Genomic DNA, 15,566 nt, shown 5'->3' on the forward strand with positions numbered 1-15,566 from the left:
TGGTTTTGTGAATGGACTTTCATCCCTTTAGTATCACTGAAAGTGGAAGTTCACCCACTGTATTAGTCTAAGCAACGCTTTGCTTTAATTTATACAAATAACCGCTCCGATTCTTAACTTTTTTTTTCATTTTACATATGAACGTTGATAAAATACATTCTGATAACATTCTGATCGCGCTGCTTAAACCTTCTTTATTTTTTAAATTATAAATATACTAGCAGTACCTGCACAGCGATGCCCGTGCTAAAAATTTAATGGAGGTCCGTTGAATAAAAAAAAATTGACGCCCCCTCCCCCTCTGATGTGAAATGATCATTTTTCTTTGTATAAAATGTGTACTCACCTTTTCAAAAAAAAAAAAAAAAAAACCTGTTTAAGTTTCTTTGGAATTTAAAACTTTTCGTCGAATGATTAAATTAGATTTACATTTGCCTTAAAACTCTATTTAGCGAGTGAATCGGTTTTTATTGCAATATAAAACATTTCGCCACATAAATAAAAAAAAGACATTAAATAATATCTTTCAAATGTAAAAATAATTCCATAACTCTATTGTTTATCGCCAAACTTGCCCAGCAACCACGCTATCATAATCCATCAGTCTAACGAAAGAAAAAAAAAAAAAAACATGCCAAGGACCATTCAAAAATCATCGTCAGAAAAAGAGAAAATGTCGTACATTTCAATCGGATAAAAACAAATCAAAAGTTTCTTTTATTTCAAAAGAAATTGCCAAAACAATGAATTTCATTAACGGTTGCCTTAAAACAATAATCCTAGACTGAACTGCTCAGGGCCTAACGCGCCAAGACGACAGATATTAAAATGCTTTTAAGAAATTAAAATGCGAAAGATGAATTTTGAAAGCGTAACCATGGAAACATGAAATAAAATAAGTTTAAGATATTAAATGCAAACTAATTCGGAACTCCCGCGCTCGAATACGCTACCTTGCGGTGATTTACAAAACTGCAAATGAAACTAAAACTTTGCCACGTTGCGTTCCATGTGTGTCTGTTGACGTAAACACAGGCAGTTTGTTCTGAGTATTTATAAACGCAATCAATGTGTCTTAGTTTGCTTTCAGCTACAGAAATTAATTCGTCCCTTAGGAGTATTCTCGAGCTCCTCAAAATAATGTTAGTTTTCATTATTTCCTTAATAATAGGTGAAAGCGAAAATTTTGGATTAACAAACTTGGATAACGTTATATAAGGTAAAAAATTTTATTGTTTTGTATGAATTTGTAAGAATATGGGAGTTTTTTTAATCTTAAATTAATTAAACTTACCATAATTTACAGCAGCATTTAGTTGGAATGGACAGTATGCAAAATATTTTCTTGAATATATTATCGTAGAACAAAATGAATAACCGAGAAAGAATTTACTTTATTCCTTTTATTCTCAGCTGAAAAGTTTCGCCAAATTTGTTTAGGGTTATAGTTTTGGTATTGTGCGAGCAAAGTAGCCTTGGCGAGATTTCGCGTTTTTAGTTAAACCATTTTTAATTTTTATCATGAGTGGAATAAAATGGTAGTAAGATTACAGAATTCGATAAGTGAAAGGAAATAATGGTCAATCAACTGAAAAGAAAACTACCACCATATATTCGTGAGAATTTTGTTGATGATTTGCATAACATGACACAAATAAATCGTAGTTCAGAAATTAGAAAAATCGAAACAGAAAATTTTTAAATTAACAGATTCGGGAATTCGAGAGAAATAACTCAGCTACAAATGGAAAACAATAATCGCTAGCCAAGCAAGGCAAAAAAGTATCTTCTTTCAATAACAATTTGTAATGTCATATTGAATTTTCTAGCATTAATTGCTATTCTTGTCAGGCCACAATTATTATTTAGTTTTATCAAGAATTGATAAATATCGAATTCAACATCGTGGAAATAGCTGCTTAGAACTACGAACTACGTAGTTTGCATTAATCTTTGACGTTTAGTAATGCTTCTTGAATTCTCATTTCTTTCTACGTGGGCCAGAATATCCACAAGACTTTGAAAATTAATTTAAAAAGAATAAAGCGAAAAAATGATACGTACGAACAAAAATCACAACACTTTTAGCATTTTCTTCGTTACCATGTGCGTTTGTTTTAGTTTTCAAGTCCGCCATTAGACAATGACTTCAGTGCCCCCTATAGTTCGTTGGAGTTGCGAATTAAATAAACAATAGATTCAAAAAGCGTAACCGTGGAAACGTGAAAATAATGACAACCTGAATGAAAATGGCATATTTCGAAATTGATTTTTAAACGCTTGTAACTTTTTTTCCTTTGAAGATAGAAGCTAATGTTTCCGACCAAAAGTCGAGATATTTCTGGAGTAAAACATGTCGCTTTTTCCAATGGAACTGTGGGACAATTCCTTCACTTTTTATTGATAGATTTAATGAAGAAAGTAGTGCCTAAATTTCAGCTAAGCCTAAAAAATTTCGAGCTAAAAACGCAAATTACTCCCGTCGTAATGAAGTTAGAGCATCGAAACAAATTGCTTAGAACGCGGAAAATTCTACCCTTTTCAACGATATATAATATTAATATGTGCATGTAATTTTTCACCCCTTTAATAGCCAATAATAGGCAAGTTACGTGAAATTTGGGCCTAAATTGGAACAAAAAAAGAACTATTTATCGGATTTTTTTCGAATTATAGCCTATATTACTCAGTGAGGAGGTACCTTTCATACAGTGAAAGAATTTTTCAAATAGGTGCAGTGGTTCCGGAGATTACCTCGAACATATAAACACACAAAAATTCGTCCTCTCTCTTTATAAAATTAGTAAAGATTTACTGTATCTATATTGTTAAGTGCTATAATAATGCTGTAGTGTCCATACTGTAAGTACCATACTGCTTTATTTAAAGTTTCTCTCCCCCATTAATCATTCATTTTGTGCTAAATTACAGAATTTTATGTCAAATAATAACGTTTTTTCTAAAATACAGAAAAAGTCGGTTCTTTGTAAAAGATACTGCAATATATAGTTAATAAATGGTTTGAAACAATATGAGGGGTGTTTACAGACGTTTGAAACAATTGGGTATGCTTATAAAAAATTACTAGGCATACCTTGTTTCACAACGCGAAATTCCGACTTACGCGAGGTGTCTTGGAACGCACCCCTCGCATAAGTCGGGACTCGATTGTATATCATTCATGATTCTTGTGGTAAATTGAGTCCAAACCACTAATTAAAAAGTAGATGAAATGTGTGATAGCGGGGAAAAAGGACATTCATTTTTTTTTTGTTTTGTTTTGCATCTTTACTAATAATAAAGCTGAAAGTCTCTCTGTCCGGAGGATGTCTGGATGTCTGTAGGATATCTGTAGGATGTCTGTGACACGCATAGCGCCTAGACCGTTCGGCCGATTTTCATGAAATTTGGCACAAAGTTAGTATGTAGCATGGGGGTGTGCACCTCGAAGCGATTTTTCGAAAATTCGATTTTGTTCTTTTTCTATTCCAATTTTAAGAAAAAAATATAAGATGGACGAATAAATTACGAAATTATCATAACGTGGAACCGTAACATGGGCACAAGCCAATTGGCGAGATACGAAATTATCATAACGTGGAACCTTAACGTGGGCACAAGCCAATTGGCGAGAAAATTCACTACACATCATTTGTAAATATACAGGCGAACCAAAAGACCTTTTAATTTGCTATTACGGGCGAAGCCGTGCGGGTACCACTAGTATTATAATAAAATTACTTATTTTGCTCATGAGCATCCAGAGTTTGTCTCAATACATGAGCCGTTTGTTTTGAAAGTGGGGCAAGTACATTTTTGGAAGAAAAAAAGAAATTTGTGGTATTTATAGATATGACTCAGTATGATCTTTTTAACTAATAATTTTGAGTGAAATTTTTTTTTTTAATATTTGGGAGATGGTTTAGGGCTAGGTTAGTTTTGCGTCAACTATAGAACACTACTAGAGTCGTAATTTTGTATTTATAAATTAGTTGCCTGATACTTATACAACACATTTTGTACAAGAAAATCATTTTTGTAGATAAAAGTAGTTGCCTAATGGTGAAGAATATTTTGTAGCTTGAGATTTTGGCACAATCGCCAAATTTTGAGCAATTATCGTTTCATTCTGGCCAGATGGGCAAGGCTAAAAAAAAAAAAAGTTTTAGTGCTCAGAATATATTGTTATTAGGAGTTAACATACTGTTGAAGCTTCACTTCCTAGATTATAATGATGTAGTTAGTATGTGGTGAATGAGAGCGCCAGCAGGGGGCCCCCGAACTTAAATTTTTGGGAGGGCGGAAAACAATTTGCCGAATGAAAAAACACGGGTATGCACACATACGTACTGCAAATGAACAGGGACATTCGGGCATTTAAAAATTGCAATGTAGCAATTTCGTCTGAAAAAAAAATCGCCGAATCGTCTGAGAAATTGTGCCAAATAGGAAATTTTTGGGAGGTCACAATGACCTCCCATGACCACCATTCGAGGCGTCCCCAGCGGCGAGTTCGGACCACAAAATGATCCGAATGGAGCTAGCTACTTGCCGTGGAATCATGAGATGTAATCGATTTTTAAAGCTTTTTATAAAGTGCGGAAAATTGCGCATGTTCTTTACAAAAAAAAAAAAAAAAAAAAAAAAAATAAATAAATAAAAAAAAAAAAATAAAAATATGTGACGTCTTTTTACTGAAAAAGTGCAGCGAATCTGTGTGGCTTGTTATCTGCGCAACTTTTAACCACTTCCTGATGGAAGAAAACAGAAGGTCGTTGGGATGCCACATACTTATCAGTTGTAAATCACTGTCAGCTTTACAATTCGGTATAAACAGCATGATGCAAAATAAGATAAAAATGTAACTGTGGAACTACTCTTCAAAAGAAATTCGGAATCGTAAATCAAATCTTCAGAGGAACTGCGCTGATACTGATTTACTTATTTATTAAATCAAATTTCTTGAACTTGAATATAGTGTATCACTGATGTGGTACCCACAAATTATATCACGTTTGAGGGGAGAGGAGAGGAATCGTGACAATTTGTGACAAGGAGGAGGAGGCGGATGGAGGGGATAAGGAACATTAGGGTGGTTCAAAAATACATGTAAAAAAAAGTTTCTCCTAGATACCAGGATGCCCTTCAGTATTTTTAGACTTGTGGATAGCAGTAAACTGGAATAATTTTAGCTTCCTATTTCACCTGAAAGAGGGTGCTCAACCCCGTCCCCCAAACTTCAAACGCATGAGTAGGGAGGTTAAAAAAATACATTGAACTGAAAAAACACTGATACATATTCGTGAAATACACCGCCAGCTCAGTCGTTTCCAGCCGAGGACTGCAGTTTCGTGCTTATTAGCACTCATCAGCCCGGCATAGGAAAGTGACTGAGCTGGAGATGGAAAACCTCTTAAAGAAGCCAAGAGTGCGAAACAAACTGGTAGCTAATATAGAAGGTAGCTAATATTAGCTACCAGTTTGTTTCGCACTCTTGGCTTCCTTAAGAGGTATTCCATCTCCAGCTCAGTCACTTTCCTATGCCGGGCTGATGAGTGCTAATAAGCACGAAACTGCAGTCCTCGGCTGGAAATGACTGAGCTGGCGGTGTATTTCACGTATTTCTGCTTTAGCCCTGGCTAATGGGCGGTAATTTACTGAATATACCTTGCCTCGCGTTCAATCTTCGAGTTGAACCGAACCATTGCTTCGGTCATTCGTCTGGTTTGCTAATTCTCAGTCACTTTCCTATGCTGGGCTCGGCTGGAAACGACTGAGCTGGCGGTGTATTTCACGTAATTCTACTTTAGCCCTGGCTAATGGGCGGTAATTTACTGAATAATGATTCATATTATCGCATACACTAATAATGCGCATTTACATTGCAATAAAATAATTATTTACAAAAAACAGCTGGGGAAATTAAATGTTCCTTAATTTTTGGCATTTTCTATGCTACGGCTAATGTTAAATTAAGGGGTCATTGAGAATCCTCTTAAAATTTAAGTAAGAAGCTGAAACTTTTACAGCATAATGCTATTAGTAAGTTAGTAAGTGTAAAAAAAAAATAGGAACCTGGACTTTAGCTGAAAAAAAAAATGTTTTTGAACCACCCTAAGGAATATGTTTATGAAACATAGAGTGACGTGTGACTACGCGGGAGAGGGGTTAAGGTGAAGTGTGACACTTAGTGACAAATTTGAAAGGGGGAGGGTAAAAAGTGTGACATCATTTATGGGTACCCTCTAAGTTGAACTTTGACCTTGAAAATGTTTTCCTCTTTTTATCAAGTTCAGTGGAAAAGGGTGTTAGTGACTCGGATTTGAGTATTAATTCCGACACAAAACTTGCTACGAAAGTTAACTCAGCCCCAATTACCCTTGCTCATTATCTCAAAAAGAAATAACTATGGTCAACTTATCACAGTCACACAACATTCTTCATATCAAAATTTTCAAATGTAATTTTAGATGACAAATAAAAAATAGGAACGTCTTTAACAATTTTCAACGAGTTTCACAGCTACAAAAAATGGTGTTTGGTGAGAAGTGGTGGTGGCCAGAAGATTTTTTTTTTCTAAAACCATGTCAAATTCAAATTGGTTTGCTATTTAGCAGAACCGGGAAGGAAGAAAAGGGGTAAGGTAGCTTCAACAGTCATAGATTTAACTTCATAAGTTAAAAAAAATTTCCAATACAATGAGTGAAGAAAGCATGTACCGACTATGCGCATGCATGTGAGATCTGTGAAGCAATTTTCAGCAGAAATAAAACTTTGAATTTCGAAAAAAAAAAAAAAAATCAAAGATTTGCCCACTAAAGATATTAATCCCAGAATTTTGAATAATAAAGTAAAATGCCAAATACAAAGTAGAGATTAATAGAAAACCGCAAACCAGAGTTCTTTGACTGTGCGATTCTTTAAAAACAAGTAGTGTAATACTATTACAGTCATACTTATAGAGATATTAATACATTAAAAAAATAAAATGTCAAAATAAACGGTTTTTTAAAAAGAATATATTTTGTAGGTATTTCTTTTGGGTAAAAAAAAATAAGAGCCTCATTTTTTCCCCTCCACGTTGCCAAAAATTCAAAATGAATTAATAAATATTAGGAAGAAAAATTTTTTAAAACTTCTCACCTAAATAAGTTACTTTCCTCGAAAATAAAATTGTTTGCAGCTCTTTCTTTCGGGTAAAAAAAAAGCACTCTGAACTTTTTTTTAATTTTCCATTTCCTAAAATAAATATCAAATTCTTTAATTGATTATTTACTCAAATTTCTTGACATCTTTTGGTACCAAAAAACAATTTTTAGTATTTTTGAGTTCTTAAATAAAAAGTTTTGAGATTCTCCCGTAGGCGTAAATGCTAAAAATCGGACTATTCCCATAAAAGTCATTGGGCGGAGGGCAGACAGACAGACCGACAGATCCATACTTTACCGATTTCAAAACCCTATTACCTAATTTTTTTTTCAAAATTTATTTACTTATTTTATTTACTTTTTACCTTGTTTTTTTCCATTTAGCGATATTTTCGAGATGCATTAAGTTTTCTTTCATGCATTTGTCTTCTCTCGTTCACTTTTACGGAAAAGTAGACTAAAAGTAGAAAACTGATTTTACAATCTTGGATGTAGAGTGCATGCAGCATTCATCCTCCTACATTTTCTTTTGAGATTAAATATACAAAAAAAACCAAATGAGGCAAAGTTAGTACATATGGTATAATGTTACACATAATGACTGTACTTTTAACATTAGGGTATTAGGACACAGGATGATTACATTTATTAATTTTATTATGTAAAAACTGTTATTATCACTACCACCTTGATGAAATATTTTTATATCTTCAGGTGATCTATCTCCGGCAGCTATAGCTGGAGTGGCCATCGGAGTCGTGGCAGGTATTGCCGGTCTCATGGTCACTGTCTTCTTTTGTTACCATGTTTACAGAAAGCAAAAGGAACAAGAAGACAGCTTCAACAAATCCTTTGGCCCCGAGAGAAAATTTTTACAAGCCTAAGATAGAAAAAATGTTTTTTTCCCCCCTCTTTTGAAGGAACGTCTCAGGGTGTGCTGAAGTAAAGGACAACAATTTTTTAAAATCATTTTAGCAAATGTATAACCTAACTTTTATTATTACTTACCTATTAAAACTTCCAGAACTCGAGTCGTAATATGTAACCAGAGTACTTGCGGCTAAGATTTTTTCTCATACCACCTAGTTCACACAGAAAAGTACAAAAAATGTGTTTTAGTTCAAACTATTTTATTTGCTATTTATTTTAATGAATCAAATGAAATATTAGATGAAACAGCATAAGAAAAGGTTCTTTTCTTTTTGGTGGGAGTATTTCGCTCGAGTTTCTGGAAGTTAACACAATTCAGATATCTCGGTAAAAAAAATTGGATTTGTTTCAAAGATGAGTGAAATTTCATTACATTTAGTTCTTTAGTTTAGAAAACATATTGCAATTTACAGCAAACTGCCAGCATGCGAAAAAGCAATTTCATGTAGAAACATGAATTTTCTATTCTTTAAACATGACATAACTTTTACATTTTTATATATCTTATCATTATGTATGTAAACATAAATGTTCACTGTTTTTAATTTTGTATTTGTATGTTTGTAATGCATTTTTTGTAAAGCTCAATAAATATTTTAAACAAATTTTGTTTCTATAATGATTGTCTCCACTGGTCTGTGTTTATCTTCGGAGGGGAAAAGAAATGTTATAAGAGTCCTTACATGTAAAAAGTATTATACTAGGATTGGCAGTATCTTTTAAAACCAAAAGTTCGCTCATGAACAGCCCCTCTCGCTGCGCCACTAATTGAGTTCTATTTAGCTTATAAACTAAGGGCAACGACTTGATTTTTCCATCAAAAAAAAAAAAAAAAAAGAGAGAAAGAGAGAGAGAGAGAGAGAGAAATAGTCTGCAACACACACAGTATTAGAGTACAAACGAATTGGGTGGATTATCCTATCCGAAAATACTATTATAGCTTCGTCTTGGATAAGAAAAAAAGAAAAAAAAAAAAAACTGCTCATTACAAAATTTTATTCGTCTTTTTTTAGTCATAATTATTGAACCCCAAATTCATACGTGGGTTTACTACAAAACAATCATTTATAGCTGCAGATACATCCGCAGAGATCATAACTGGTTCAGTTCAAACTCATTCATTTCCTTTTGTTGATGAATATCGTAGTGTGATTTATTGTGCTGCGATTGTTGAGTTTTTAAGTGCAAAAAAGCACGGAATTAGGCTCCAGAAGCATTTATTCATATAAGCATAATATTTAGGCTCCAGTAGCACAACATTTCAATGAATTTTCCAACTATAAGTTTATGTCTTACTATGTTTATGTATGCAAAATCAGCGTTCGCAAATAAAGTAATCTCTTAAAACTTGAAATTTAGAGTCAAACTAATTCTCTTTATTTTCAAAACGTCTTAATTCTTTCTCATTTATTATATACAGAATGTCCGAAAAGTTCTTGACAAATTTCTTAGAAAGTAAAAAAATTGTCGCATGAATATACGGTTTCAACCACAATACTTCACAAGTTCAAGAATTTTTTATGACTACGTAAAAAAACGTAATTTTAAGTAACTGCTGTATCGGGTCACAGTAAGAAAAACAAAAGTGGTGTAATGATTTTATAGAACAGAAAGCAATGCTTTCCATTACCAGAGTTTAATATGCGCAGCGTATATTGCTCAAACCACATCTGAACAGTACTCAATCTAGATGAAAATTGTGCCATGTTCACAAACGGTACACACATTGAACTCAGTTATTGAAAGATATTTCTTTATGTTTAATTAAATGATTATACACCTAACATGATGTTTGCTTTTCCTTATGTGACGATACAGCGATTACAGCTTTTTTTTTTCCTCTTTCCTTTTGTTACTTTGTCATAAAAAAATCTTGAACCTGGGTAGTGTTATGGAGCAAGTGCATATTCATACGACAATTTGTTGCTTTTTTCTATGAATTTTTAAAATGTTTCCAGGACTTTTCAGACACCCATGATTTCAATTGAGAAATATTGCAATCCGTTTAAAAAGCAGATTGCCCAAAATTTTCATCTAGATTTGAACATAAAGGAAGGAAATTGGGAAAAAATTACTTTTCCAACATATGTATAATAGGGTGGGTCGATTTTGACTTTTTTTTGAAATCGAAAACGCCTGTGGTGGGAAAAGTTGTGTATTGGCATCAAATGCTCGCATAAAATTTTTTTCGGAAATCAAAACATATTTAGATCCCCCGCCAGCCCCTTAAAGTTTGGCCAAATATGTAAAAATTGACATTTTTTTAATTAAAAAAAAATCTTATGTGTAATATTTTTAATCGCCTGCGGTGGTAAAAGTTGTGTACTGACATCTAATGTTCATTTTAAAAAAATTTTTGGTAATTAAAATATATTTATACCTTCTGCCAGGTCCCTGAAGTTTCGCGAAATATGTAAAAATTGACTTTTTTAAAACTTTTTTTTTTCATTTCCTATGTACTTTTTTTAAATCACCTGTGGTGTAAATAGTAAATAGTAAGACCCCTTGTTTGTGAACAAAATAATTATCATATCATATTACATATACCACCCCTTTCGGGAATCTGAAATTGCGCGTTTTGCCTTTTTTCTTTTGCTCCTTCTGCTTAGTTTTAACTGTCAAAGAGACAGATGGCGTGATTCCTCCGAATATTTATTTTTCTTCTTCGCTGTGATATAATGAAACTATTTTAATCACCCCCCCCCCAGTCTGACAAATCGGCCTGTTCTTGGCACTTAGCCAAGCATATATGAACCAAATAAAAATCGTAACGAAAAACTCAGAGCAGAAGAATTGGTACAGCAAATAAAGTGTTATCAAGCGTATTAGACTATTTAAAAACAACCCAAGTATCTACTGTGGATTTAATTGCAGTAGGATCAGATGGAACAACATTCAATACTGGTGTGAAAGGTGGTGTAATAAGACTGAGATGCATTTAAAAAGGCCGTTGCAGTGTCTGATACTATCTCAATTGCAGGCCAATGAGTACCTTTACGCTATCTGTTACGGCATCTTGATGGAAGCACTACAGGTCCTTTTACATATAATGGTCCTATAGGGAAGCTTCTTGGCACATGTAAGCAGCTACCAACTGTCAACTTTAAAATAATCGCTTTTGATTTGTCAACAGTTGATACAGACGGACTTGGCACTGATCAAAAATACTTGTATCAAACATGTCAAGCAATATGTTCAGGAAATTGTTCAACATCACTGTAAACCAAATCACTAGGAAAGCTATCTCATGCTAGGTGGCTTACAAAAGCAAACAGAGTACTTCGTTTGTATGTTGGTACAAAAGAGTCATCGCTGGAAATAGGGACTATTGAAGAATACATTATAAAAGTGTATGCAAAAGTTTGTTTTTTGATTAAAACTGAGCCTTCATGCACAGCCGGTGCACAGCATCTTTGGGAAGTTATCCACTACTCAAGATATCTTAGCGATGATCTGAAATCAGTAGTTGACCCTGTTATATAAAGAAATGGTTTTTTTGGTTATCCAGAAAACCTGCTGATAGCCATGATCAACGACACGCGATCCTCAGTAAGGAAATTAGGCTACAGAACAATCCTAAAGGCCCGAACTCTTACTAATGAAACTGTTCGTGATTTTGTCTTTCCACCTCTAAATTTTCAAGCAAAAGACTATACAGAATTGATAAATTGGCAAAATTGTGTCCTTACAGACCCTCCACTCACCAAACATATACGCGGAACTTGAGAATGCAGCTGAAACGGGTGACGTTATTGAAAGTGAAGGTGTGGAATTTACCATGTCATACACAAGCGGTAGAAAGAGCAGTTAGGTTGGTGACAGAAGCATCTTTATCTGTTTGTGGAGCAACACGCCATGATGGCTTTATACGTACAACATTGGCTTCCCGGAAATTAATGCCAAAATTTGAGACCAAAACAATGTATAAGGTGTAAAACTTCTTTATTACAAAAAACTCCGAGGTGAATTCTTAGTCATTTTCACCTAATACTTCGGGAAAATGAGCGAAGAGCTGCTGTAAAACTGCGACGACGAACTTCTGGTACTTTAATCTTTTACATCTATGTTTCAATTCTAAATAATTATATAGTGTTATTATAGAAAAATAAAGTATAAAGAATGCTTAAATTTTTTAAAAAAAAAGTGTTGGATAAAATGTTTGCTTTAAAACGTCAAGATTTTGAAAATTATGAAAATATTCCAAATTTCACCGGTTGAGCGGAGCTTGAATATTATTATTATTACTACTTATGAATGAAGAATCTTACTAGGCAATCATTTTCACTACAGGTGATTAAAAAAATCAAACATGAGAAATTTAAAAAATAGCAAATGAATGTCAATTTTTCCATATTTAGTGAAATTTCAAGGAACTGTTGAGGGATCTAAATATATTTTGAATACCAAAAAAAAAATATATGAGCATTAGATGTCAATACACAACTTTTCACACTACAGGCGATTAAAAATATTATACTACATAAGATTTAAAAAAAAATTAAAAAATGTCAATTTTTACATATTTGGCCAAACTTTAAGGGGCTGGCGAGGGATCTAAATATATTTTGATTTCCAAAAAAAATTTTTATCCGAGCATTTGATACCAATACACAACTTTTCCCACCACAGGCGTTTTCGATTTCAAAAAAAAAAAGTCAAAATCGACCCACCCTAATGTATAACTGTGCAGACGAAAAATTGTAAAATAGGCAATAAATCATTCACGAATAAACTGATTTGTATGCACACCAAATTCGCAGGATGACATTAGCATTTGCATCCCAGAGATACCCGTACTTTCCAATTTATTTCAGTATGACAGGTAAAATTGTGAAGGCTATGTTTGATCAGGTATTCAGTTGAAAAATGTAACTTCCCGCAACTTTCAAATGATCTTGGATCGCTGACCTTAAGCACTCCCCCAAGATCTTATTATTGGCTGATGGATGTTTCAGATGTAAATTTCAAGTGTTCATCTTGATAGATGCTGGAAATTGTATTTTTCAGCAGGATTCTTCACAGGAAGCCGTGCAACAAAATCGGTATGTACAATATAGCTTTTTCATGAATGATTTTGTTGCCTAATTTACAGGTTTTCATCTCCACAACTATACATATATTGGGAAAGTATTTTTTTCTGAATTTTCTCCCTTTATGGGCAGTCCTAAATGAAAAAAATCAGGCATTAAACTTTTGGATTAGACTGGAAGTAGTCTTCAATTGAAGTGATGATGGCAAATCTATACCTCAGAGCCAGACTGAGTAAGTCCAAAAATTGCGATTTTCCCTTTAACTATGCATTATAATGTATGAGCCTATTTATTCCACATCGAATCATGTAAACGTCTTTCTTTAAAAAAAATAATAAATTGCACAAAGATTCTTGGCTTGATGAATGAGATTGAAGCTTCTTGGCACATGTAAGCAGCTACCAATTGTCAACTTTAAAATAATCGCTTTTGATTTGTCAACAGTTGATACAGACGGACTTGGCACTGATCAAAAATACTTGTATCAAACATGTCAAGCAATATGTTCAGGAAATTGTTCAACATCACTGTAAACCAAATCACCAGGAAAGCTATCTCATGCTAGGTGGCTTACAAAAGCAAACAGAGTACTTCGTTTGTATGTTGGTACAAAAGAGTCATCGCTGGAAATAGGGACTATTGAAGAATACATTATAAAAGTGTATGCAAAAGTTTGTTTTTTGATTAAAACTGAGCCTTCATGCACAGCCGGTGCACAGCATCTTTGGGAAGTTATCCACTACTCAAGATATCTTAGCGATGATCTGAAATCAGTAGTTGACCCTGTTATATAAAGAAATGGTTTTTTTGGTTATCCAGAAAACCTGCTGATAGCCATGATCAACGACACGCGATCCTCAGTAAGGAAATTAGGCTACAGAACAATCCTAAAGGCCCGAACTCTTACTAATGAAACTGTTCGTGATTTTGTCTTTCCACCTCTAAATTTTCAAGCAAAAGACTATACAGAATTGATAAATTGGCAAAATTGTGTCCTTACAGACCCTCCACTCACCAAACATATACGCGGAACTTGAGAATGCAGCTGAAACGGGTGACGTTATTGAAAGTGAAGGTGTGGAATTTACCATGTCATACACAAGCGGTAGAAAGAGCAGTTAGGTTGGTGACAGAAGCATCTTTATCTGTTTGTGGAGCAACACGCCATGATGGCTTTATACGTACAACATTGGCTTCCCGGAAATTAATGCCAAAATTTGAGACCAAAACAATGTATAAGGTGTAAAACTTCTTTATTACAAAAAACTCCGAGGTGAATTCTTAGTCATTTTCACCTAATACTTCGGGAAAATGAGCGAAGAGCTGCTGTAAAACTGCGACGACGAACTTCTGGTACTTTAATCTTTTACATCTATGTTTCAATTCTAAATAATTATATAGTGTTATTATAGAAAAATAAAGTATAAAGAATGCTTAAATTTTTTTAAAAAAAAGTGTTGGATAAAATGTTTGCTTTAAAACGTCAAGATTTTGAAAATTATGAAAATATTCCAAATTTCACCGGTTGAGCGGAGCTTGAATATTATTATTATTACTACTTATGAATGAAGAATCTTACTAGGCAATCATTTTCACTACAGGTGATTAAAAAAATCAAACATGAGAAATTTAAAAAATAGCAAATGAATGTCAATTTTTCCATATTTAGTGAAATTTCAAGGAACTGTTGAGGGATCTAAATATATTTTGAATACCAAAAAAAAAAAAAATATATGAGCATTAGATGTCAATACACAACTTTTCACACTACAGGCGATTAAAAATATTATACTACATAAGATTTAAAAAAAAATTAAAAAATGTCAATTTTTACATATTTGGCCAAACTTTAAGGGGCTGGCGAGGGATCTAAATATATTTTGATTTCCAAAAAAAATTTTTATCCGAGCATTTGATACCAATACACAACTTTTCCCACCACAGGCGTTTTCGATTTCAAAAAAAAAAAAGTCAAAATCGACCCACCCTAATGTATAACTGTGCAGACGAAAAATTGTAAAATAGGCAATAAATCATTCACGAATAAACTGATTTGTATGCACACCAAATTCGCAGGATGACATTAGCATTTGCATCCCAGAGATACCAGTACTTTCCAATTTATTTCAGTATGACAGGTAAAATTGTGAAGGCTATGTTTGATCAGGTATTCAGTTGAAAAATGTAACTTCCCGCAACTTTCAAATGATCTTGGATCGCTGACCTTAAGCACTCCCCCAAGATCTTATTATTGGCTGATGGATGTTTCAGATGTAAATTTCAAGTGTTCATCTTGATAGATGCTGGAAATTGTATTTTTCAGCAGGATTCTTCACAGGAAGCCGTGCAACAAAATCGGTATGTACAATATAGCTTTTTCATGAATGATTTTGTTGCCTAATTTACAGGTTTTCATCTCCACAACTATACATATATTGGGAAAGTATTTTTTTCTGAA

General features: G+C 33.5%; 1 protein-coding gene across 1 annotated transcript in view; it reads left to right on the plus strand.

Moving 5' to 3' along the window:
* LOC129226075 (uncharacterized) overlaps positions 1-8,660 on the plus strand; it is a 29,207-nt gene extending 20,547 nt beyond the window's left edge. The window contains exon 3 of the mRNA XM_054860662.1: positions 7,863-8,660. Coding sequence (XP_054716637.1) covers positions 7,863-8,032 — 170 coding nt within the window. The 3' untranslated portion in view covers positions 8,033-8,660. The remainder of the gene's footprint in view (positions 1-7,862) is intronic.
* Positions 8,661-15,566: the final 6,906 nt, after the last annotated feature.

This window comes from Uloborus diversus, chromosome 7 (assembly GCF_026930045.1).
Source record: "Uloborus diversus isolate 005 chromosome 7, Udiv.v.3.1, whole genome shotgun sequence".
Taxonomy (NCBI): domain Eukaryota; kingdom Metazoa; phylum Arthropoda; class Arachnida; order Araneae; family Uloboridae; genus Uloborus; species Uloborus diversus.